Raw genomic sequence first — 27799 nt, 5'->3', positions numbered from 1 at the left:
ATAGTAATTTGTTTTCATTCAAATCCTCTTTGTATATGGTCTTCTAATTTACATAGAGAATCCAATGTAGATCTGTTACATTGTGACCCGAATTGAGTGGGAGACAAAATTTTGTTTTCTCGAATGTGCCATGTGAGTCGAGCATTTACCATTTTCTCTAGTAATTTCAATAAGCAACTTCTTAAAGAAACTGGTCTAATTGTTTACATTACTAATTTTGAAGCCATAAGTGATCATAAAACTGTAACAAGGATGACTTTGCCAAAGGTGCTAAGTGGCAGATCGATTCAAAACAAATATTGTCACCTTCATGAGCAGATTTATTGCTGTTCAAAAGAGCAAATTCCAACTCTCCCACATTAAATTTTCTATTATTGTTATTAATTTCTATACTATTTTTCTTTGTGTGTTTCTTTGTGTGTAAGTGTTCATCTAAACTTTTATCACAACTTACTTTTGCAAAGTTTTCTCCTATTGCAATACTTATTTCCTTTGGATCACATATTCTTTTCCCATCTTTTAATATGGCATGTCTAGGTGGTTTAACATGGGTACCATTTATTTCCTGAATTTTTCCCATATTTTTTGTATGGGCATATTATCAGACAGATCTGACACAGATCTCCTCCATGAAATGATTTTTCCTTGAATTATTTCTTTTTTAAATTTCGCAGATATTTTGTTATATAGAGGTTTTAATGTATCAGTTTCTAGTTTTTGTAGATTTTATTCTAATAATGGTAATGTTTTATTCATTTTACTGAACTTTCTATTCAAATTATCTAATCGTCTTCCAATTTGGTGTCTTATTTTTATTAATTGTTAGTTTTTCAGACCACCATGGGACTTTGTGTTTTGTTGGATGAGATTTTGATTTTGGTATTTCTTTGTCTGCAGCATTTTTAATGAAATCAACAAGAAACTTATTTGTTTCACTATGATCTTGTAGATACTCAAATGGTGGGATATTCCTAGTATGGAATTCATATCCTCCCAATCTGCTTTATAAGTGTTATATTGAGGGACATGTTTGGTGGGATTATTTTGTAATAATGAAAATAATATTGGGAAATGATCACTGGTATGCAAGTTATTAACTGTATTCCAATCCAATCTGTCTACTATGCTTGTTGTACAGAAAATTAATCTACTGAGAAAAACATTCCATGTGTTTTTGAAAAATATGTGCCGATTTCTTTGTCATTTGAATCTATGAATTCTTCTGTTTTACTTCCTGTTCTATTCGAGTTTGTACAATTACAGTCCCATATCGGGTTGTGAGCATTAAAATCACCTACTATTAATGTAGGTTCCTTGGCATTAGGTGATTCTTTAATTTTATCAATGTCATAACTTTTATTACGTTGGTTGTATAAATTATAAATTACATTATCATTTTTAATTCAGATTTTAATGCCTGATATTGCAAGTCAGTAATGTTTACAGGTACTATGTCTTCTACCTCTGTGGTAGTATTTTATGTTAGTATTTTGTTGTGCTCCTATTTGCATTAATACTTCAAATGAATTTGATAGAATATTATCCATGTCATTTCCACCTGTTTCTTGATTCTTTGCTATTTTAGTTTTTTTCTGTAAAGCATTAATTTCTTCTTGAGATTTATTTTGCTGTGTTTTGTTACTTCTGTCTGTATGTTTTTGTTTCATTATTTGTTCTGGTTATCGAAGAATATGTAAGTTTCTTAGAAGGATCTTGAACCCTTGTCACTTTTAATTCCAATTTAGCCTCTTTTATAGACATCCCTGTTCTTTCTTGTAACATTTTCAATTTTGTACTGTATAGTAATACATGCATTCTTTGGATCTTGCATGATGATTCTGCCCACAGTTTGCACACAAGTTCACTGCACTTCCATTGTGTGGTATATTCAGTAGATCCACCAATAAGTACATACCGATTTATTACAGCAATTTTTCTTGTGTGCCCAAACTTACTGCTAATTTGGACACAGCAACGGCTTAGGGACTAGGGTCTTAACTCTCTGTTTTGGCCTAAAATTTTTGTTTTTTTGAGGTAGACCTTCACCCTCTAATTTTATTTTTGCTATTTTTAATATTTGTTTATTGCTTTTTTTTACTTGGTACAACATATACCTGACAATCCTAGACCTTGGTGTATCTTTTTTAGAGAATCTAACAGCATTTTCTTATTGATTGGTTCATTGTTATTTCAGGAAGCACAACAGTACCGTGAATACTGTTCATAGTATCATGTTTTTCCACCCTTACATTAATATTTTCTATATTTTTCAAAGAAAAATAGTCTTCGGACAGACTTTTTGTTGTGGCTTCTGTAAGTCAAGTCTTCCTTCTTTGTCGGAACAACATTTCCGTCATTGGATGCCTATTTAATAAATAATTTTCTAATTCTAAAGCAGAAATATTTTGGTCAGCTTGCAAGTTAGAAACCTTGACCAACTTCCACTCCCAAAGAGGGAGCCGAAGTGAGTCAAGGTTCGGGTCATGACGGTACTTAGGTTTTTTGGGTCTAGTTCTAGTAAATGGTATTAATGTTTTAATACCACTCTGACTTTTGTGATCTGAGTTTTCCTTATAACAGTCCATATCCGTGCCAAAAGTCGTAGGGAGGTTTGATGAGTTTGCCATTGAACGAAAAATAAAAATTTCGTCCTGGATGAGGTCCCTCTCACCATATACTGTTACCCACAGTGGTAACTGCCCTGGAATCCTCACTTGGATATACAACATAACCCCCACAGTGCCTTAAGGGTTGTTAGACTGTCGAGATTGGACCCAGCACTGAGGGCATGGCTTGACATAAATATTTCCTCTTGCTCAACCACATCAGATACTCTAGATTTACGAGTGGAATGGCATGCTGTCCAACTCCACCCTCCAAGTTAAAAGAGCAGTGAATTCAATAATCTAATACCATGCCAAGGTCATCAACGAAAGAGGAAGAAGGGAAGGGGAAAATTTAGTAGGAGGAGTAAAGGATTCACAGGTCCCTATGTTCAGTTGAATTCACAGCAGAAAGAGTATGTGTAAAGAAGCATACACTACCTGCAGTGGATTCCTTTAACTCATCAACTCATCTGGGAGTAAATGGTTGGGTTTAACTGACCACTGAGCTGATTAACAGCTCTCCTAAGGCTGGCCCAAAGGATTAGATTTATTTTAAGTGTCTAAGAACCAATTGGTTACCTAGCAACGGGACCTACAGCTTCTTGTGGAATCTGAACCACATAATGAGATCTGAATTTCTATTACCAGAAATAAATTCCTCTAATTCTTCATTGGCCGGTCGGAGAATCGAACGCGGGGCCATCAGAGTGCTAGCTGAGAATGGTACCCGCCCGTCCAATGAGGAACTGGGGTCAGGGGGTAGCCACCCCAAAAGGCAATGAGTCTGCAGTGGATGAGAACCCAAATGACACTATAATGAACAGGCATAAAACTGAATTCATGTACAGTAAACGCCCAGGGGTCGCAGGGGATGTGTTCCAGACCCTCCCCCCTGCACAAATACTTAAAATCCATGATTACTTAGAAACACCCCCCCCCTCTAAAAATGCTTATAACTGCCTGTCTTGAAAGTTCAAATAACAAATGTATACTTAAAGTCTCAACCTACATCAAATATACCTTAAATTATTATCCTATTACTGTATTAATCTTTGAAATTATGTGATTAATATATTAATATCATTTCAAATTCATCTTGAACATTAGTACCCTTAAAAATATATACATACATGCTTCTAACCCTCCCAGCCAACTCAGAAAGAGAGTGAGTTTATCTCTTAAATCTCTTGGGGAATGTTGATCTATTTCTCTATAAAAATTTTTCCTGAGAGAGAGAGAGAGAGAGAGAGAGAGAGAGAGAGAGAGAGAGAGAGAGAGAGAGAGAGAGAGAGAGAGAGAGAGAGATTATCTCTTTAATCTCTTCAGGAATGTTAACCCTTTAACGCTGAAGCCCTATTTACAAAAACGTCTCCCGTATGCCGGCGGCGTTCGGTGAGTTAAGCGCCTGAAGCGGAAAAAATTTTTCAAAAAATCACAGCAAGCTTAGTTTTTTAAGATTAGAGTTCATTTTTGGCTCATTTTTTTGTCATTGCCTGAAGTTTAGTATGCAACCATCAGAAATGAAAAAAATATCATTATCATATATAAATATTGGAATATATGACAGCGAAAAAAACTCATATATAATTGTATATAAATCGTGCTGTAAGCAGAACAGTTAAAGCTAATGAGTTAATTTTTTTTAGTTGTATTGTACACTAAATTGCGATGATTTTGGTATATAACAAATTTTAAAACGATCAAGCAACACAGAGAAATATTATCACAAAATGACGCATGAATTCGTAACGCTCGGACGTAAAAAATTGTTTTTTTTTTTTTTTTTTTTTAAATTCACCATAAATCGAAATATTGTGCTAGAGACTTCCCGTTTGTTGAAAAATGAAAGCTAATTGAATGAATATTACTAGACTGTAAGTGTTTTAGCTTACAATTGCAGTTTTAACCATTTACGGTCGAGTTAAAGTTGACCGAAAAGTCGAATTTTTCTATTTATCGTGATTTATATGGAAATATTTCAAAACTGATAAAAGCTACAACCATGAGTTATTTTGTTGTATTGTACATGAAATTGCACACATTTTCATATATAAAACTCTATGTAACGACTAATATAAAACGAGTGCAAACATTACGACAACGTGTGAAAGAATTTCTGGCGCGGACGTAAGAAAGTTTTTAAAAATTCACCATAAATCGAAATATTGTGCTAGAGACTTCCAATTGGTTGCAAAATGAAGGTATATGATTGAATATTACTAGATCGTAAGAGTTTTAGCTTAAAAATTGCGTTTTTGACCATTTTAGGTCAAGTCAAAGTTGACCGAAGGTTGAAATTTTGGCAGTTATCGTGGTTTATATGAAAATATTTCCAAACTGATAAAAGCTACAACCATGGGTTGTATTTGCTGTATTGTACATGAAATTGCACACATTTTCATATATAAAACTTTATGTAACGGCTAATATAGAACAGTGCAAAAATTGCGACAAAATGACGAAAGAATTTCTGAAAAATTTTAGCCGAGTTACACTTCCGATTTAAGAAAAAAAGTTTTTTCAAAATTCACATAAATCGAAATACTGTGCTAGAGACTTCCAATTTGTTGCAAAATGAAGGTACATGATAGAATATTACTAGAATGTAAGAGTTTTAGCTTACAATTGCATTTTTTGACCATTTCAGTCGAGTCAAAGTTGACGAAGGTTGAAATTTTTGTAGTCGACGTGCAGTCGTCCACTCGGCACCCAACAGACAATTTTAGTCGACGTATGATATGTCCAATAGGCGTTTAAGGGTTAATCCATTTCTTATTACAACATTTATGTTATCTTTTCCTGACAGAGAGAGAGAGAGAGAGAGGGCTGAACAAAGTATCTATTTATCTATCTATTCATTTCTCACATTCTACTCTTTGGCAAGAGAGAAAGCAAGAACAGAAGAGAAATTGATTTGACCATGTTGTGGCAACATCAAGAGTAATTTGACATACTTGACAGGTTCATCCTCCCCAGTGAGCTTGAAGACTCAGGAAAAAAGACTGGGGGTGAAATTTGTTCGTTTAATTATTTTTTTCAATGTTGTAAACACAGCAAAATTTCAATAAAATTTTTTTTTAGAAAGTTTTACCCAAGCCAGCGAATGGTAGAGAAAGAATATGAGTGCTGGGATGCTGTATACCCAGGTACAATGATACTCGACATGCTATTGGCTGTCATCTACAAAGCAGCCAATCCAGGAGCGCTATTCATTTTCCTTGGCACTCATTGGCTGCAGACTTGGCGTTAATTGACTGGATCCTTAATCCCACCTTGCGAAGATGGAATTGTGGAAGCCTCATCTCTCCCAGTTCACTGTGTAGTACGTAGCATCTTCTGATCGGGTGTAATCGTGAATCTGTGTCGTTTGAAATCTTTGTGTATCAGCCAATCATGCTCTAAAATGCCTCCTAAATGCCCTGCTCTTTCTAAGACTTCTGGCAAAGCGTCTAAACGAAAGAAGGCGGTCATGAAGCTTGATGAGAAGGTAAGACTTCTGGATATCTTAAAGGAAGGCAAAAGTTACACACCAGTGGCCCACCATTTTACCTTGAAAGAAAGTACCATGGAAGGCTGTAAGCATGAACTTCTTCGGTAGTGCAAACACAGTTTTGACGTGCGTTATAAGGCAATTGTTAAGATGGAATCTGCACTGGCGTTTTGGATAAAGGACTGCTGTAAGAAGAACATCCCCCTCGACTCCAACATCATTCGAGAAAAAGCACAACTACTATTCGACTACTACGGAAGGCGGTGACATACACACACACAAAGGCAATGACGCAGGGGAATTAGAATTTTTTGGCTTCGACAAACCTGTGCCTGAAGAAGAAGAAGAAGAAAAGAAGAGGGGGAAGAGCCACAAGCAGGACCATCATCAACTTATCAAGGTTTTCAGGTCAGCAAGGGGTGGTTCCACTGGTTTAGAGGCAGCTCCAACTGAAGAATGTTTCTCTGCATGGGGAAGCAGCATCTGTAGATACGTTAGTGGCTATGAAATATCCAGAGACCTTCAAGAAAATTATAAAAGAGAAGGGCTGCCATCCAGAACAGGTTCAATATGAATGAGACTGGCCTGCTCTGGAAGATGCTGCTGTCCCAGACATATCTCATGAAGGACAAAGCCACGGCCTCCGGATTCAAGGCCCAGAAGGATACGGTTACCACCATATTATGTGGGAATGTGGCTGGCTTCATGCTGAAACCAGGCCTCATTTACAAGGCTGCAAACCCCAGGGCCCTCAAGAATAAGAACATGGCGTTGCTGCCTGTCTGGGATGCACAACCCCAAGGCCTGGATCACCAAAGTCCTTACATCTAACTGGTTCTTTTAGAGCTTCTAAAACTAAGCTATACTTACTTTAGAGCTTCATCCCTCAAGTTAGGCAATACCTTAATGACTTGAGCATGGAGTTCAAGGTGTTGATTATGGATAATGCTGGTGGCCACCCTCTTGATCTTTATTACCAGGGAGTCCAGTCTGAGTTCCTCTCTGCCAACACCACCTCTCTACCCCGTCTATGGACCAGGGCTTTGATCTGTGCCTTCAAGGCACTCTACACCTGGAACTTCCTCGAGCACCTCGTGAATGCAATGGACACTGACCGTGAATTTACACTGAAGGAGTATTGGCGTAAATTCACTATTTCCACGTCTGTCCATCATCGACTGATTGTTGAATGACATGAAGGAGACCCTTAATGCTTCCTGGAAGAAGCTGTGGCCAGTGTGTGTTCACAATTATACAGGCGTCTCTCCTGAAGAAATTCAACATTCAGCCACTGATAAGGCAGTCCAGCTGATGAGGATTCTTGGTGGAGAAGGCCTTGAGGACATCACCCTGGATGAATCGGCACCCTCACTGATGCCCACTCTGACACCCCCGATGGACCAGGATTTGGAAGAGCAGACTAAGTCTGCCAGCGAGGAAGAAGACACACCAGGTTCAGAAGACGAGGAGGAGGATGAGGGCCTGTCTTTGGAACGTCTGTCCCAACAAAAGAGGATGATTAAGGAGGCGCAGGATGCAGCTTCGTTATGGGATCCTTGTATGGAACGCTCCTTAAAAGTTTTCAAATGCCCTTGATGCGGCATTGATGCCCTATAATCAAGCCCTCATAAGCATAAAGCAGCAGCGACAGCAGCTGCCTATCACTATGTTTATCAAACGTACAAAGAAAGACCCTCCAAATCCCTGAAGAATTGTCTCCCCAATCACCTGATGCAATGCCTCTCCAAGCACCTGAAGAAGTGCCTTCCCAAGTGCCTGAAAAAGTGCCTCCTGAAACTGAGATCTAGGTCTACCTCCACAAAAGGGCTGCTGCTGGAGGGGAGAGGCAGTCTTGGGTACAATGGCAGGCAAATCCTTGGTGACTGAGCCAACAGATCTTGTATCGCCTTTCTCTGAAGGTTGGATGCAATTTCCTTAACTGTGTCCTGAGGGAAGAGCTGATGGTCCAGAGGTGAAAATAACAGGGCCAATTTCTGCTTCTGTGTGACTCTCTTAGTAGTAAAGGAGCACCAGAGCTCTCTCTTCTTAAGTACTCCCAAGGTGAAAAGAGCGGAAAGCTCTAGAGAGCCATTCTAATGGCCTTGTCTGCACGACAAGACTCCCAGCCAGTCCGAGGTGATGTCTCCAGATAAATCCTGGAAGTCCTCAATTTTCTTGGTCAGTGCTCCCATTGTCCAGCCAAGACAGCTAAAAACTTCAAAAAACCTTGAAAAGATTCTTAACCCATAAGAGGTCAACCATGTCATATGACGTGTTGCAGTAGTCTTACCACACAGGTTATCCACATCATATGACATTCTTAAGTTTTAAATTTGCACGCCTTCATAGCTCATTGTACAGATATTGTTTATGTTAGATGGGTGCTTGGCAAACCTCCAAAAATGCAACAGCGCCTGAGGCCAGCCCAGGGTTGCCAGACTGGGCTACAAATCACAAACTAGGCTCCTTTTTGAACCTCTGGGAGACCAGATTTCACAATCTGCTACTTGTGACTTTTTGGGCTACTTTTGATTTGACTTGGGCTATTTTATTCAATTTGGGCTACTTCCATTTATTTTTTATAATAATAATAATAATAATAATAATAATTACACCAATGGCCATACAATGGTCTTATTGCCTTATTAGTCATCATGGAGCAAGGTCGAGCTGGATGGTCATGCTCTCAATCTCCTTCTCCCTTCTCTGTGCACTTATTTTATAGTTGTAAGCATCGACCTGATGATTTTGAAGGTGATGAATGCATATAGTGAAGATTCAGTAGATGATGATGATGATAAAGATAAAACTTAGGTACATGAAGATATTAGTGATAAACCTGAAGTCGAAAGCGAAGAGGAAGTTTCAGCGAATGAAGAAGTTTTAGCTCTTGGAGAGGGTATAGCTTCCACTTCCTCAGCTACCTCTATTCTCCAATGCTCTCCAACACCACATTCTCAATCAAAAAAGAGTAGAGGAAGAGTTAGCCCATCGGTGTTTCTCTCTACTGATAACTCTGATATTGATGATCCCCCCCTCATCCCATCCCATCCGATACCCTCACCCCATCTCCGACACCACCACCAAGAGGAAGACGAGCTGCTCCTTCATTTTTAAGAACTGCACAGAGGAGGGGAGGTATGGGTGGCCAGGGAGGTAGGGCTGGCCGTGTCAGAAACGTCAGACCAGCTGATCCAGGGTGGCAATGGATTGGTGGTGATAACTTTCTGCCTCACACCTTCGATTTTGATGAAAGTTTATCAGGAATACAGGTGGATAATTTTTAAGAAAATAATTGTGAAAGTGATTTTTTCATTTTTTTTTTTATGATTCTATAATGGAACTGATTGTAGAAGAGTCAAATCGTTACTTTCATTTTATGCAAGGTGGTCATACATCAAGCAAATACTCAAGGGAACTACAGTGGTATGACATCACAGTATCAGAGATGAAAAATTTCTTTGCCTTGGTTAAGCTTATGGGTATTGTCAGGAAGGGCAATTATCGTGATTATTGGGTCACCGATCCTCTCCTGAATACAACCATTTTTTCTAAAATAATGTCTATGAATCGTTTTATAAACATTCTATGTGTAATGGATATCTAACTAATGCAACAGGCAAGATAAACAAATTCTTGCAGTCTTTGATCATATAAGAAATAGATGCAAAGAAGTGTTTTATCCCTTTTGTAATGTGGTCACACATGAGAGCCTTGTTTTATGGAGAGCTAATACATAATTTAGACAGTACACTCCTTCTAAATGTCAGATTTGGATTGAAACTGTTCATTTTATGTGGCTGTCAAACTGGTTTTTTTCAAGGTCTTATATTGTGCACTGGTGCTGACATTGACACTGACACAGAAGTTACACTTGACGAGACTTTTGAGTTGTCTGGTGGTGTAGTGCTAGCCCTTAATGAGCCTTATCTTGAGAAAAAATAATGTATATTTGTCGATAATTGGTATACCTCTCCAGCTCTCTTTCAGTATCTTCATTCCAGGAAGACAGGAGCCTGTGGTACCATAAAAAGGTGATGAAAAAACATACCAAACATCACTCCTATCATCCACAGGGGTGAAGTAACACACAAGCAAGCAAATAATACCCTTGCTGTTCACTGGAGAGACAAACGGGAGGTTTTCCTCCTCACATCTGTTCACAATTCTCTCATGATTCTCAGTCAGAATGTTGATCCTCATACTTGTGAAATATTATCCAAACCTGAATGTGTCACTGATTATAACACTAACATGCATTTGGTAGACAAGTCGGATGCAATGATATCATCTACTGATTGTGCTCATAAGACAATAAAATGGTACAAGAAACTTTTTTTTCCCCATGTTAGATATCACAATGTTGGATGCACAAATACTGTTTATGCTCAAGAGCCATAAAAAAATGTACACCCCCAGATTTCATAATTGAAGTGATACGCCAGCCGTTAGAAGATAATGCTGCTGAATGGCCCTCACCCAGTCGTCGCTCTGCTGCCGGAGATTCAGCCCGACTTTCTGCACATCATCTCATTCGTACAATGCCAGTGCCACCAGGTGCCAAAAACAGGAGTACAAAGGGGTTGCTATGTCTGCTGACATACAAATTGTCGACCAAAGCAGAGAAAAGACACTCGCTTCAACTGCTGTGAATGTGATTTTCCACTATGTCTAGAACCATGCTTTGAAGAATATTGTACTCTTAGAAATTTGTAGTGCTACAGAAGAAGAAAATGGATAATGTCAGGAAGGGCAACTATCGTATTATTGGGTAACTGATCCCCTCCTTTGTAAGCTGCAATACTGAATAAAAAGTAAAATAAATTTGTTTCTAATTTAAATTTTATAAGACAAATTTATATAATTGTTCATAAGTGGGAAAAAAATGTGTATTTGGGACCTATAAGGAGAGAGAGAGAGAGAGAGAGAAATGCAAACTTCCCGTTTTGGATCTTTAAACGTGAGTTGTGTGCCCTTTAAATGCGATTTTCTTCCTTTTGGGACCATTTGGCATGGATTAAGCAAAAAAAAATTATTTTCAATTTTTTGTAACCTGAGGGGGTAAACTTTCTTTACAAGCCACCCACGTACCTTATTACAGGTTAACAAGGTGATCTAGTTCTGCCAACGAAAACATTATTTTTGCTGACGAGAATGCAGAATGTCAGGAAGAGTCGATGAGGCCAGAGAAATCCACTTGAGAGGAGGCAGCGACTCCCAAAGAAGATGCTTCCCCGGTGGTGTACGAATTAAGCGTGAGGGAGGGAAGGCGAAAGACCGTTTTCCTTGCTCCCTTTTAGCTGAAAGCCAATCTCCCATCTCCTTGAAAGACTTCATGGAGGACAAAAAAAATCATCATCTTAGGGAGTCTACTCTGCTTGTCTCCTCATCAAAAAGGTCAAGGCAGGAGAGACCGGAGCAGCTGGGGCAAAAAAAGTGGAGAAATTCCCCAGCAGATAATGTAGAAGAGCTGCACAGGAAGGAGGAGCAGGTTTTTGATTGACCTCTTCCTCTTCTGAGGAGATCAGGGACAGGATAACATCATGGGAAGTCTTGGAAGCAGACGGAGCTTTCTTCAACAAACTCATGATTTTAGCTAACTGTTGCTTAATAGGAACCAACATGCTAAAATCAGACATAATTCTGCCAAAAAACTAGGTAACTAATCCAAAAGCAAGTTGTACTTCACCAAAAGACAGCTAAAAACCATGAAAAAGCTGCTGCAATGGCGCCGATGTGTACGACGAACCGGCAGAAACAAAACTGAGCTTACCTGTCAGCTATTTCCCAGGTGCTCTGATAGTGGGCGGGGCCCGTCACCTACATAAAAACAATAGAAGCGCTACCGCAAATTTTTAAAAGGCTGCCACACAAGTAGAAATGTCAGTTATGTAATTACTTGGTAAGTTACTTAAATGAAACAAAAAATTATCATATGAAAATATTACACACTACAAAATTCAAATCAGAAAACAAAAATTTAATTCTCAAAAGTAAAAATGCTATGCACACTAAAATTATATACTTACTACACCAGGTTCCTGATTACAGATCCTTCATACACTCATAACAAGGTATATAAAGGTTAACTCACTGCCTTTAATATTTCAGAAATTAATATTCCTGCATGCAAATCCTAGTCAAAATTTATGAGAACTCTTTTCCTAGACATAGCTTTTTCCGAATTAAATCTGTCAAATTCTTTTAAAAAGCAAGAGAGTAAACCATTATAGAGCTGTTGGTAACAAAAAAGCTGGCATTTATCTCCTTCCTTACAAAAGTTAGGAAAATGGCAGAATAGTGAAACTGAACACTCCACAGACCATACTGCTCAGCATATTAGACAAAAATGCTAGAAGTCCAAGCACATCAAAACTGACAAATCAGTATCAATGTCTGAGAGCCTAATACATTATACATACACAAAAGTATGACAGCACCCCGTTACAATTTGGGAAAACTGTAAAACAAAGCAGGTAAGTGGAATAAATAAGTTCAGGTAGAATTAACAGAAAAAATTCCTAGAACTTCCCATAATTGCAAGAAAAACCACTGAAAAGAACTCCAACTGTAACACATAATAACACAATTAAAAAAAAACAAAAAAGAAGAGTAGAATGAGAACAGCTAAGTACCTCTAGTAATAAGGAGTTGGCTAAGTATGGCTAAAGATCTGTTCTTTTTGGAATGTTTTGCTCTCAGCCCCGAGAGGAATCTGACATGATTAAATCAATTTTATGAAGAATGGGTTTGGGATGATCTGTAGTTGCTATTTGCTAAAGTTCACATGTGCATACAAGACAATATAAATTTACACAAAGAATACCAACATTAGCAAGAACTTATGATTCAAATGTTTTACAAGGTATAGATAAAAGTTTCCAAACTGAAATGAACCTGAAATGCCTTAAGAACTATGAAAACTGTAAAATAATTGAATGAAAATATAGATAATTCCATACCTATAGAGTCTCTTGCATTTGCCACATTTATATGGTCCCTCCTCCCCAGGGGAACTTCTGGCTAAACTTTGCTCCTTGATACGCATGGCCAAGGCAGAGTGCAGAGGTGGTGTTTGTGAATCTTCTTGTTCTCGTGACCTTTCTCCTTCTTCCAACATTCCTTCATCTTGACTCTCACTCATTTCTGCACTAGAGGATGATCCATCAGCAGCACCATCTAGCTGCAAGACTGTTTTATGGCGATATTTATGAACACGTGACTTTGAAAAATCACACAAGTTATTGTTATTGTTAACAATACTTACAGTAATGTCACTATTGTCATCTGAAAACTTAAGGACTTTCTTTGATACAGAATTCTCTTTGCCATTTTCATCATCACTAATCCCATGATTTGACTCGTGCTCTTGTCCCTCCTGATCTCCAGACTCCTTATGGTCTTTCACTTCCTGTTCCTCATCAGAATCCAAAATGCCACTCCACTTTCGCTTGAGGCTTTTACACATCATGCCTGAGCCTTCACCTCTTGGAATCTCTATGGTTTCGTTGATTTCGATCTGGACGGTCTCATATGGCTTGCTCTTTCTCATCCCACTTCTTAAAGGATACTTCTTTATGACAGTTTTGTAATTTCTCTTCATACATATCTTCTTTCTCTCATTCCCCTTTCCACCAGAACTGAGGCTATCTTGTTCTCCAGAAATGCGAGGTGATCGTCGGGACACTGGGGGAGACTGATCATGAGCAATGTTATCACTGTGTTCACTAGCAGAGGATGAGCGTCTGCCACTGGTGGTTGATGGCATTGGCAATACTCGACAAATTTGCTTGAGTGCTGAACTGGCTTTGGCTGAAACTAAAGTAGAGGAGTTCTGAAGGATGCACCTAGCACTTTGTGATGAGTCACTGTTGCTATCAGTGTGACCCAGATTTTCAACAACAGCTCTGCAACAAGTATCAGGACTGCTCGTATTGCTAATAATTCCACCAATGGATCTTTCAGGGCTACTGTTTTCTTCCCCAGTGCTGCTGCTACTGCTGCTGCTGCTGCTGCTGCTGCTACTACTACTACTACTACTGCTATTGTTACCACTGCTGCTGTTACTACTGCTGCTGCTGCTACTGGTATTATTACCACTGCTTCTGCTGCTGCTGCTGCTACTACTACTATTGCCACTGCTGTCACTTTTGTTATCACTGCCACAGTTACTGGACTGACTGGGACTACTGGGAGAGACTTGTGCACTGTTACTGCTGCTCTTGGCACTGCTTATAGAAGGAATCAAAGGCACTGAACCAAGATGCTGTTCTTCTTGAGTGGATGGAGGTGGTATTGTGTCCATTATGGGTTCTTTAACATCATCATCATCATCATCATCAACAGCAGCACCTACATCATCTCCCATTACTGCTGCTGAAGATGTAGGGGCTGGCTGTTGCACTTGGTAAGAAGTATTTTGGTGTGTAAGATGGCTATGGTGATGGTGGTGGTGAAGAGGATGGCTTTGAGGAGGTTCAAGGCTCGACTGTGAAAGTGCCTGGGAATGCAGAACCGGAGGAGTCAATGATGCTGCTACTGTATCATCATCCATCATCACCTGTGAGTTACCAACTGTTTCCTGAGACAAAGTTCCTGAGTGAGACACCTTCCCTGAGTCCATCATATGATCGCAGGTGCTCAAGAAATCCATATCTAAGGGGCTTGGCCTGCCTGAGGTTGAAGGGGTTGAGTGCAGAGTAATAGGGTCACAAGCATCAAGATCATTAAGCACCATAGAAATAAGTTCATTGTCATCAGCACTGACAATGGCTGGCAAGTCATTGTCAAAGAGCAAACTTTCTTCTTCCACTGAACGACTCACTTTATCTATAATATCATCAATACACTGGCGTACATCCGACTCAACAACTGCTGGTGGTGTACGACAACGAACTACTTGATCTACATTCCTCACAACCTCTTTCTCTTTAATACTGCGGTAAAGTGGACACAAATGCGGAGGAATAATGTTAGTTTCTCTAGATTTCTTTTCTACTTTGCTTTCCTCCAGATGTTTAAACCACTTTCTGACTGCGGCCATTTCCCTCTCAACAGCCTCCTCACCATTTGAATGGTCAATAGTCCTGTGGATAATGGCAGTTGCTCCCTCCCCAGAGATCAATGAATCCTCAAGAGAGGGCACTACCTTCTTTGTTCGACATGTATATGTAACTTGTTTGGTGGGATCCACAGTGCTCCAGTACTTGCGGCTACACACAAAATCTACAGGGATCAGTGCCTCTGAACTATCTGATTCTTGAACAATTCTCCCCAAGCTTCTAATAATAAGTGAGCCTATGATTATATTAACCCTGTTACCAGGAACTTTCTTCCACTTCTTTTTTTCTGAATCCATATCTACATAAACACAACGATTAACCTGAAAATCATCAGACTTCTCTTCACCGTTGGTAGGACTCATGTGTACAGGACAGTATATTCTTTTATCTTCCATAAATTGACAATAACTTCGTCTTGCACACATAAAGTGGTAAGTTGCTTGGCAAGTTTTGTGACAACAACCAACAGTAGCCCCCCTTTCCTGGCATGTGGAACATTTGACTAATCGTCCCCTGTTAACAGCCAAGTATACATTCTGTAAGCCACCATCAACTTCTTCATAAACTTCAGATGACCAAAGGCCACAGTTGATATGCATCCATTCATCCTGACCTAAGTACAACAACCGACCAGCATAGTTTGGTTCATCATCCCCTTCTCTTGCACAGAGAGCACATTTACGACGATCTGGAGTGCTAGACTGACCTTTAAGAGGACTAATGCTTCGCTTACGACTTGCAGACATATCACGCATGGTAAACTGGTGATGTGTAGTACTTCCTAATAAATGGGTATGAAAAGCATAGTTGTGATCGAAGTGAGGAAAAGGAAACGGCCTTTTCCGGTCCACCAATTCAAATATATTAGCTGTTTTTAATTCAAACCATGGAAAACTTTCTTTCATGTGTTTGGCATAAGTGGCTAAAACATTTCTAGTCTGACCTCTATTTAAATGCCGGCCATTTTCAATGACTCTGGCTGTATCAACATGAAACTGTAGTACAGTGTTATATTTACCTTCTCTGAGCTTCTCTTTGACACTCAACAAATCTTTGGGTTCTTCTGGGTCATCTTGAATACTCTCAATTTCAGTATCAGTATCACAGTATGAGCTGGCCTCACTACTAACACAATCATCATCAATATCTTTGGTGATCTTGTCTTTGGGGCTTATTAGCTGGTTCTCTACTTGTGCTAGACTACTACTGTTCTTTTTCTCCTTGGTGCCTGTCTCACACTTCTTATCTAACAAGGCTGCAGTGGACTCCAACATAGACAAATTACGATCTTCATAGAAGAGATTACGAATGACATGACTGGCTGTAGTCGTCTCATCATTTGGTCCATCAACTTGTGTGCATGAGACATCCCTTCCTATTGTACATAAATCTGTCTCTTTCACATTTAGTAAAGAATGGAGACCACTTCCAGCACTCCTTTCACCTTCTTTGTCAAGTTGCATCACTTGTCCAGTATCAATTATTTTGTTTCCTGACTGAGAAGATAGTTCCCCAGTGCTTATGGAACTATTTTTGGGCAAAGAATGTAATTTAGGTGTGGTGGTAATATTTTGCCTTTCCTTGGAATCACCATTTTCATCACTATCACTATCGTGAAATTTTGGTGAAGATGAAGCAGATCTTGATTTGCATATGTCTTCAAGCCTCACTGAACATTCTCGTAACTTTATGCTATCATTTTGATTGTGTGTCCCACATTCAGGGGGACCAAGTGTTGTCCAAGAAGAAGAGGAGCGTGTGTTGCGTCTCTTAAGTTTAAGTTTAGGCTCCTCTTTAAAACTGTTTGAAACCATTTTCTCTTCTCTGTGATACTCTATGTTTTTAACAGACCAACTGTTATTAGCAGAGCTAGCCAAGTCCTTGATTACATCATTCTCAAAGATAATGTCCCTGCTGGTACTGTTCATCATCTTCCCTCTTCCTTCATAATCAAGACCTGGCAACCCTGTCTCTCTCTCATTCACTTGAGGTAGTCCCTCAACCCTCTTTCGCACATTCTCATCCAAAGAATGAATATGAGTTTCTAGGATGTTTTGATTGTTCACTGTTTGACCACAAACATCAATATCTGCAGCAGTACATTTTACATCATTACTAATCTGGCTGACTGCCATGTCTCTCATACATGAATTCACATCATGAGAGAGATTCTGATTTTCATTTGAGACAGCACTTTCACTGGCTCTGTCTCCCAGCAAAGGCAGTTTTTCTTCAAAATTTCTAGAACACTGTATAGAGTTAGAATTTACTTGGCTGCTATTGGCAGTTACATCCAAGTAACAGTCTCCTTTTGCAGCTTCCAGTAATTCAATTTTCTTCTGAAAAGAAGTAGCACTCAAAGCTGGTAGACATGAAAGTGGGGATAACAGAGAAGTACCTAACTTCTGTGGTTCTTTCTTAACTAAATGCTTGGCACATTTGCTGTTGAGGAGAGCATTTATCACAGCTTCACATCCAGCTAACAGTTCATTATTGACAGCATCAAGCCAGTTGGAAGAGGATTCCAGCACACAGGTCCGACAGACATATTCTACAGTGTCGGGAAGGAAACTGAGAATTTGGTAGTGTTCATTGTTGAGGCTCTCACAGTGGGCATGGATCCACTCACCACAGCGTCCACACTCCATCATCTGCAATTGCAAGAAATACATTACTTTCTTGAATATTCATCCAATTCTATCATTCAACAAAAACAGACATTTTGTAGAGGTCAAATTACCTTTCTTATCTGACAATTTAAACAGTTTTTTGGTTTTATAATATTTTGGAAAAATGTATGGACTAAAATTAATTTTTAGTTAATCAAAGTTCAATAATATAAACTATCGCTTAATAAAATCTTGCCTCGCTTTCAAAAATGGAAGGAAGCATTGTTATATATGACCTCCACAAAAATAGGCAGTTTAAAAACTGTATAATGCAACAATATGGACAAGATTTGGCAATGATTAAAATACTGCTCACGTAGTGGACATTCAAATTACACAGGGCCCTAATTTACTTAATACAAGAAAAATAAATACTAAGAGAAAATACACAATTACTTTGATAGATTAGAATAAAAGGAAAGAGTAAAAGCAGAAGAAAAATACTCTAACCTGTCATCCCCTCACAAGGAAAAAGTAAATTCTAGGAGAAACGCAATCAAAAGAAGCCCTGAGATATGGCAAACATACAATAAGGGAAATTTTTACTGACATACAAAGAAATATCCAAAGGGGAATGAGATTCAGGGGACGAATAAAATACTCAAATGCGAAAAAATTATATATAAAAAATCTGCATTTGTGGGTACTTGGGGTTCCAGAAAGAGAGAGAACATCCTGCCCTAGGGCATCACGAGCACAAAGAGAACAAGCTAAGCACACTATCGAAGCAGCAAGAATCATAAAAAAAAAAATAAATAAATAAATGAAAACAACAATGAATCTGGGAACAGATTAACACTTTACCTTTCCTATCACCAAACTTGGCCAAAAGTCCTACAGACAAAAGAAAAAAAATCAGGGTATTTGGGTATCTGCATCAAAATCTGATGGGTGCTATATTACGGACAACTCCTACTTATGATACAAGACAAAAAATTCCTTCTTAGAATACATGATTAATACTTTTAATGTAATATGGTCTATCTTATAGCCTACAAATACAAGGGTTTAGAAGTTAAATTACCAGTCTACAAGGGAATACATTAAATCCAGAATAAGTGCTCTTACTTGATTTCTGCCTACACTTGGGGAAAATAAACATACAGCTTATGTAAACTAATAACACAGGACAAGGCACAAGAAGTTCATTAAGGACTAACAAGTAAAAGAGGCAGAGTATAAGCTTCATGGTTTACAAAAACAAAATATCAATTTCAGTCTCCATTTCCTGTAATGTAACTTCACACAAAACCATGTAACGTTGGTCACATTTCGTACATTCCTCTTGAAACTCTTACAAATACTTTGTACCTAATTTGGATTTTGTACAATGACCAAACCACAGGCACAACAACGTAGAGTGGGTAATTTAAGAGCTCACGTACATCAAGAGGCTACTGTGGCCCCTCAACCACTAATCAACAAAGAAGATTCCATACATGAGGAGAGCAGAATAACATCGAAAACTATCAGGACTATGAGTTACATGATTAAAGAAAAACTGAAACATGGATGTCTGGCAATGAGACAAAATAGGGCCATCAACATGGTATAAACTGCCCAATAAACACCTCGGCCATCAATAACGATTATAAAAATAAACATTTATAATTAACCTTTCTACTTTTCCTTTTATTTAGCAAAGCATTCCCCACAAGAGGGAGAAGGGTAAATGATTACAGTCTTGCACAGTGGACTGCAGATAGTAATACTAGTATAAGTTCTTTGCAATGCCCCCTGGGGCCCCAAGGTGCATCACTGTCCAATACTTTAAACTTTACATTAATTTACTTTCCATATCACTCAAGAACACATCCTTTGGGTGAGCCCAGGAGTCAAGAATTGTGAACCAGTTGCCTGATCAAATTACTTTTTAAGGATTAGTGTATCCACACCATTAAATATGATAGTAATACAGTGTAAGATAGGTCACAGTACTTTCAGCCTGTATATTTAAACAAGGGACAGTGGTGAGAGGCTGGCCCTGGGATGGACTACAGCAAGTCTAGATGTGTTTATTAACTGTAGACTGACTCATTATAATCAATAATATACACTGCGTATTATCATATAGATATGGCATAAATTCAGAAAATGGGTTTGTGCTTTTTGAACAGCTCCTAGGAGAGAGAGAGAGAAGAATAAACTAATGAAATATGAATGAATGAACAAATAGAATAAATGGAAAGAATAAAAGCACTGTAAAAACTTTCAATTAGCAGAATGCAAGTCAAAACCATCCTTAATTGAAAATAATATAAACTCCATGGCCACTGCTTTGGAGGAAGAGAAACAATCTCTTAAAGGGCAGGTCTGCAAGTCCTCCAGCGTGCAATGCTTCCACTGGCTTGCCAACTAGCTTCAACGATCAGCTGGAGGTAAGAGAATTCTAAAGCATTCAGACCAGCTAATGTACCTCCCTAAAACCCCTAAGTTAATGGCGACCAAGGCAGAAGAAGCAACAATCAAGTCTACTCAATGGGGTTTGCCTTCGAAGCCTCTATAAGACAACTGTGTCTTTGAATAACCTCAATTAACATATCAGGAGTACTTCTTCAACTTCCTCAGGGATGGTTCCAGTGGTGTAAGACCCTTGGTACCAATCAGTTCCACAACCAAAGAAAAGCCTTCCACCAAGGCAGAAGGAGCAGGTGCACTATAACAACTTGGGAACACTCATAGGAATGGAAGAAAGTCAAACCAATCCCTAAAGATGAAGGGTTATTTCTCCCCACCAACCCAGCCAGGGCATGAAGACCAATATTGGTCAACATCTTTGACTGCTACTGCCAACCCAGCTACCAAACTGGCACTAAGTGTTGGAGAGCCAATCCTGAAGACCCTTATCTGTCTGTCGGGGACCAAACGAACCTGGCTAGTGAACATAGATATACAGCATCCAACCTGGGCACACAGGCATTGGTGTGTATGGTAACACAGGCATTGGTGTGTATGGTATACAGTTCAACCCAAACTGGGCCACTGCACACAAGTGACTTGTAACCACAGACAGATACCAAGTTAGATGTAAAACAGTGCTAACAAATAAGTAATAAAACCAAAAACATACAAGAGAGCATGACACAGGTCAGATCTCCCCCTGTGGACAGGAGACCATTCAGGAGCACTCTCAAGACCTGTGGACAAAAAAAATCTGTCAGCCCTCTTCTGTAAATAGTGGCCCTTGCGTGGAATTCTACAGAACTTCTTACTGGAAAATGATTGCCATGCCTTCTTCCTATCTCGCATACGAACCAGTGATCAAGAGGTCATCTAAAAGGCTTAGAAGGCAGAAGAGGAGGAAAGCAGTCAGAAAAAGACAAAGAACAGGAGGGGGAAACTTGACCACATTCCCCATACTCCTCTCTAATATGGCTAAGGATGCAATTTAGACGAGCCTCTGGTAGGACTCAAGAGTGGCGACAGTTGCAAACATCATCACACCTCCCCAAAACACACACACACACACACACACACCTGTAACTGGGACGGCAAAACCATCATCACTGGTATCAATATCAGCAGCAGTGTAAACAGCATCTGGAAGCAACAGGCAGCAGCCAAAGCGGACTGAGATAGAAACAAGGCAGCAAATGGCTCACCTTTATCCAAAAGGATAGCCAAAGAGCCACCAGAAACTCCTAGAGATCTGGAGAGAGCTTGGGAGAATCTTGCATACCAGGGAATGGGATGGTGATCCCAAGGGACTGCTTAATAAGCAAATGAGAATGCTCAATAAGCCACTGAGGGCATCATGGGAAGAGGAGGGACATTTGAATGATTCCAAAATTCCCCCTGACTGTCCAGCAAATGGAGACTGATGAGAACTGGCCTCAATGACAGTCATAGCCCCATCAGATAAGGCAGCTGAGCTCTTCAAGGTGGAGGGAGATGTGTTACCTCCCAGCAAAGCAGATGCCTTCTAACCCATATTCTGCTTACATACCAACTTATGACACTGAGCAGCAAAACATCAATTACACTCCAGGCAAGGAAGCTCTTTGGAACAATCATGACCTCTGCAAAATAGAGAACACACCACTGGGGAAAGACGAGGAATGAGGGTAAGCTTGCCAAATGCATACACACCTACAACCAGGAAACATTTTCAGTGTCTAACCTACATTCAGTCACAGACACAAAACATAATAAAAAATATCTACAACCAAGAACATAAATATCACGAAAGTGATTGTCACTCCCAGCAACCAGAAGTGCTGAGGAACAGAGACAAGTTTACTTTACACCAGGAAGAAAGTGATTGATCTGTCAGGTGAGTGGCAAAGACTGCACTTCACTCTCCCCACACTCCCCTTCAACTACCCTGTTAACAGTCTCAATGACCAAAGTACCCAGCTCAAAGATACTCCTATGTAAGATGGAGGTCTATATACTTCATAGGAACAAATCACCTTTTTGGGTAACATTATATAAATTCTTCTAAATTCTGCGAAGACTACTGATGCTGTAATAATAGCAGAAATAATATGTTTACTCTAATAAACCAAAACATTTAATCATACAATTTTCAGCGTATAAAAGTTTCAACAGCCACTTTTCCCCACTATGGGTCAGATGCAAAATAAGTAGTCCACACTCTTCTGTTCTGTGCTACACTTGCCTAAACTCCTATCAGGTCTAGGTCTTCATCGATCCCCTTTTTCCATGAATTCCTGGGCATTTCTTCAGTTATTACTTAAATATCAACTTCTATTCTCACCCATTATTCCTTACTCTTCTCATCACAAGCCAAAACCATCTTGATATTCTTTCCATCCATTAAAAATTTCCAGTTTCTTTGCAAGAGCACATGTTTCAGCTGCACATGCAACACTCTTATTCACCAGAAGTCTAGCTTTGTTTCCACTGCATCCATGGTAAAGCTACTTGCTTCCTTACTGCTCTTTAAACTTCTGATACACAGTCCAGTGTGTTTGCGATGCTCTACCTCTACTAAGATTCAATTTCCCCATCTTCTCCACTTACCTGTTATATATTTCAAGCAACATTTCTTACTCTAGGTATATTCTGTATCCTCAACACTTCTTGGGACACCATCTGCTATATTTGACACACAATACAGAGCTCACCTCACACCCTTCCCACAACCACAGGGACACTTTCCTGATTCTAGTGAATGGCTGTGTACAAGTGACCAATGATATACTAAGCACAATGAGTTTGGTATGCTTAATACTAACAGGAAAAAAAAAAGACTGCTAATACCTCATTAATCTCACAGACCAAGTTTATCAACTGAACTTTTTTCTTGTTTTTCACTATCTTTGGTAGGAAGTCTTCTGATCAAAAATACATATTCATTCAAGATTTTAAATATAAATAGCTAAGCCTTGGCAAAAAATACACACCATCCATGTCCCATCAACAAAATAACTGACACATACTTTAATCCCTCTCAGGAATATAAGAGCCTTGCCTTCTGTAAAATATAAATTGAAAGGCTTTGGAGGTTTTAAATCTTCCCCAAATTCTTCTATCCAAACTCAGAAATGGTAAACCACCTCTAACTCCTTATCATGTCATAGTAATAACAAAAATACAAGCAAGTGATTCACCAAAAAAATAATTATTTGATCAGAGATATATTTACAAAAAATCACCGCCATTCCCGGTTAGAGCAAACAGACTGAGTCAACAAATATCAATACACAATTTCCTCCTGTTATAGAACCACCTCCTATTTGGACTAAGACTAAGACACAAACTTGCACACACTTGAAATACTAATGAAAAACTGTGCATATACCCCAGAACATTTATGCTGTAGAACATGGAAGACATAAAGGTCCATACTCGGCAATAGACACTGCTGGTCCAAATCTTCGTTAGATGTGGGATTTGCAGCCATATAACACAACGAAACATAACCACTTTCCTTGTCACACAATGTTTCAATTTTCACAGAAGATTTCTGTGCACCTGGATTGATCATTATATTACTGAAGATACAGCATTGCAAAAAACTGCAATTTTTATGACTAGAAATGCTAATATAAACTTTTCAAAATTACAATCTAAAATATATCCTTGCAAATTAAATTTTCACTTAACAAATTTTATGAGGATAGTAAAAATGTAGAAATATACTGGCTTTCTGCCCATGTAGGCATTAAAGGAAATGAAGTCAATACGGCAATCAAAGCTACAACTACTATAACAAGATGACACTTTTATATTCCTATTCCTGATTCTACACCATCTCTTAATAATAAATAGCAAAATATATGCAACTATAAAATGACAGTAACAAATTAGAATAAATTAATTCCAATGTTAGAAACGGAATTTAACATATCAAAACAGACACAGGAATTTTGACCTGTCTTAGAATTGATAATTTTTGTTAAGTCAAAAATATAATAAATGAGCATCAAGTTTTGGAAATATACCAGCTAATGAAATTTTGTAGGTACCTCCATAATTTTCAATTTCCCAAATTATAAAATTTTTAAGGAGCTGTAATTTAATAAATAAAACCTAAATTTTATTATCATCTCAGACAAATCCTTTGGGACAGGCCTGTGAGCTAAATAAATTAGCTCAGTGGTCTGGTTAAATTATTAATAATAATAATATACCAAGGTAACACTTCATTGTCAACATGACATTTTTATGATAAAATAAAGTTTTATACACTTACCAAGCAATTACATAGGTACTAGCTTTCTACACGTCAGTCTAATAAAATTCAAATTTTCACAGTGGCGCTACCATTGCTTGTGTGGGTGACAGGATTCCGCCCACTTTCGGGACTGATAGGTGCAACTCAGCAGAGTGCTTCCATTCGTTTGATGCCCTATGTCCACTGAGGGGAGGAGGGTGGGCTCTGATTATGTAACTGCTTGGTAAGTATATATAAAACTTTACCATAAAAATGTAATTTTTATATAAGTGACTTACATAGCTGATTCCACATTGAGGGGAGGTGGGAATCATGGACATGTTCTAATCCAAACCATTAATAAAGATAATGACTTTGGACTAGGAAGGTTGCTAGCATTGGGTCAATGCTTGTTGTACCTTACCTGGTAAGAGAGCTGCTTCAGGTGGGTATTGCCTCTGGTTGGTGCTCATCTTAACTTGTTGAGGATGTGGCAGTATGGCCAAGAATTGCCTCTACTTCAAAGTTAAGAGGATGTGGCAGTATGGCCAAGAATTGCCTCTACTTCACTGGGGACTTTGCAGCCATGGAAGTTCACCTATGGCTGACAAAGACTAAATACGAGTGCCATTGCCCTGGGGGATGACCAGAATAAAAAACAACACTGTCATCTGCACTAGAATGAAAACCCACAGCCCAACCATTAAAAAACTGGAGGGTACTCTGCATACAATGTAACCCCAGGCTTCCCTTGAACTCAACACGTAACATGAAGGTGAGAGGAAAGCAGAGGGACAGAAAATCCCTTATGCTTCCTTTCCTAACACCATGCCAGCCACAGATAAAGGACCCAAAGTACAACAGTTATCAAACACAGTTTCCACATCTTTAAGATAATGTGAAACAAAAAACCGACTTCCAATGTGTTGATTGTAGAATGTTCTTGAGAGACATGTTATGTTTAAAAGCCTGAGACGTTGCAACAGCCCGAACCTCTTGAGTTTTGATCTTACGGGAAGGTAAAAACATCTTCCTGACCTTGAGAATGCGCTTCTGTAATCAAACTTCTAAGGAAGAAAGAAAGAGCATTCTTTGACAGAGGACATGAAGGGTTCTTCAATGAGCACCAAAACTTGCCGGAGGGTCCTCTGAAGATATACATAGTCCCACCCTTCCCACTTTTTATGGTTCCATGATTTCCACTTTTCATTTTGTTGTAGATTTTTATGGAACACATTCTTAACTCTTTTGCAGGAGAATTTTCACTAATTCATGAATTTTTTCAGAGCAATATTCACTAATTGCTGTATTTTCATGATTTAAATATTATTTATGATAACAAATGATTTACTAATTTTCAAATGTTAATATTAATGTAAACACAGCAAAACATCTATAAAATTCATTACAAATAAATAAATTTAATATTAAATCATAGTCTTGGTGCCATTCTGGGGCCCAAATTTAGAATGACAGGATATCTCTGAACAGGCTTAAGTTTATGATGCGTGTCTCTCTCTCTCCCTAAAAACACAGCAAATTATCTGTAAAATGTTTACAGTAATAGAAACTAAATAAATCTTTAATACAAATCATAAAATTTAGCTCATTCTAAGGCCCACCCCATAATGAGCTTAATGATTTACGATCTCTCTCTCCCCCTCTTTTAGGGGTAATGTAAGATGTATTTGAAATTATATTACTGTACTGTAAAGCTTTTTTGGATGGTAGAGCATACTGTACAATATCTGAAATATTTGCTACTTATTTTAATATTTTCCAGTCTGCTTTTATTGAAATGCAAAAACTTGTACGGTAATTATACACGGAAACCATGAAAAAATTAATGACAAAGTAACATCACGTTTACCTATAAAACTATACTGTACATATCAAATAAATCTACATGCATGAGAGAGAGAGAGAGAGAGAGAGAGAGAGAGAGAGAGAGAGAGAGAGAGAGAGAGAGAGAGAGAGAGAGAGAGAGAGAGAGAGAGAGAGAGAGAACTTTAGTGTTAATACACTGGATCATAGTAACTTGCTGGTGATGGGATGAGACTTCACAATGGCTGGGAGGAGAGTAAAAATGGTGAGTGTTGCCTACGTATGAAATTCGGATTTTAAATATTTTTATGGTGATTAGAGATGAAACATCAACAGTGATAAAATATCTTGTGTACTGTTATAATGTGTGATAACCATGGTCAACTAAACTTGTAATGAAATACGGTACAATAAATCAGACAAAGATAAAATATGGCAACCCTCATTGATCTGTTGTGAACTTGCTGGATTTTTTTTTTTTTTACATAGCAAGAATATATTAATAAATTTATGGGAGATGGCGAGGACTAACCACAAAACGATGTACAGCACATATAATTTCAAAATCATCTTACAACACTGAAAAATAACAATATATGTAAAATGTACAGTATGTGCACTTACCTAGGCCAAAGAATACATGTGTCTCAGTGATAAGGGATACTTAAGAGTAACAGTAGTAGGCTGGTACTTAATTTTGCAACATGACCTTGAAATGATATTAGGATGTTCTGGGATGACAGTTTGAGGTATATTTTTGTTTGAACTGTCAAGTTTGGTGATGAACTGTTAAAATAGGCAGTTATAAGCATTTTAGGGGTGCATATAGCCTACTTAAAAGTAACAGTAGTAGGACAGTACTGTAATCTAAGGTTACTTTGGGTGCTTTGGGATGATGGTTTGGAGTGTTTTTTTTTTTTTTATATTAAATTGTTTTAGTATGATAATTTAAGGCATACTTTTGTTTGAAATATCAAATTAGGCAGTGAAATGTTAAAATAGGCAGTTATAAGCATTTTAGTTTAAGGGGTGTAAGGTATTTATTTGGCAGTTATAAGCATTTTTGGAGGGGATTTTCGCATTTCCATGGATTTTGCATTTTCATGGTAGGTAAGGCCCTCACTGGGCAAAGAAGTCTCTTCTTCCTCTGGGCCGAGGATGTCAGTTAAGCTCTTAATAACGAACGAGCAAGGCCATGACTTGGAAAGCCGATGGAAAGGAAAGGAAAGCAAAGCAGTGTCCAAATTCCAGGAGACAAATCTAGGCTTTTTTAACTTGGAGGTTATGAAGGATCTGATGTGGTTGCTGATGTCTTGGTTGGATGACAGATCCAGGCCCCTATGCTTAAACACTGAAGAAAGTATAGATCTACACCCCTTGATAGTAGAAGGAGACAACTTCCTGTTGGTCATCAGGAAAAGTAAAAAATCAGTTAACTGGCTTATAGAGGTTTCAGAAGACATTATGTTATTATGGCAGCACCATCCTCTGAAAACTGGCCACTTGGATTGGTATAGCCTGCTAGC

General features: G+C 38.5%; 1 protein-coding gene across 4 annotated transcripts in view; it reads right to left on the bottom strand.

Moving 5' to 3' along the window:
- LOC136836444 (histone-lysine N-methyltransferase 2A-like) overlaps window positions 1-27799 on the bottom strand; it is a 116749-nt gene that overhangs the window by 20841 nt on the left and 68109 nt on the right. For 3 of the 4 annotated variants that reach the window (XM_067100708.1, XM_067100710.1, XM_067100711.1), the window contains exons 10-11: window positions 18632-18661; window positions 13059-17809 (exon numbers count right to left, since the gene is read on the bottom strand). In XM_067100708.1, coding sequence (XP_066956809.1) covers window positions 13059-17809; window positions 18632-18661 — 4781 coding nt within the window. The remainder of the gene's footprint in view (window positions 1-13058; window positions 17810-18631; window positions 18662-27799) is intronic. The other variant, XM_067100709.1, reaches the window with a different exon arrangement.

The sequence above is a fragment of the Macrobrachium rosenbergii genome, chromosome 56 (assembly GCF_040412425.1).
Source record: "Macrobrachium rosenbergii isolate ZJJX-2024 chromosome 56, ASM4041242v1, whole genome shotgun sequence".
Lineage (NCBI taxonomy): Eukaryota > Metazoa > Arthropoda > Malacostraca > Decapoda > Palaemonidae > Macrobrachium > Macrobrachium rosenbergii.
Note: the sequence above shows the minus strand (reverse complement) of the source record. Positions and strands in the feature narration are given on the sequence as shown.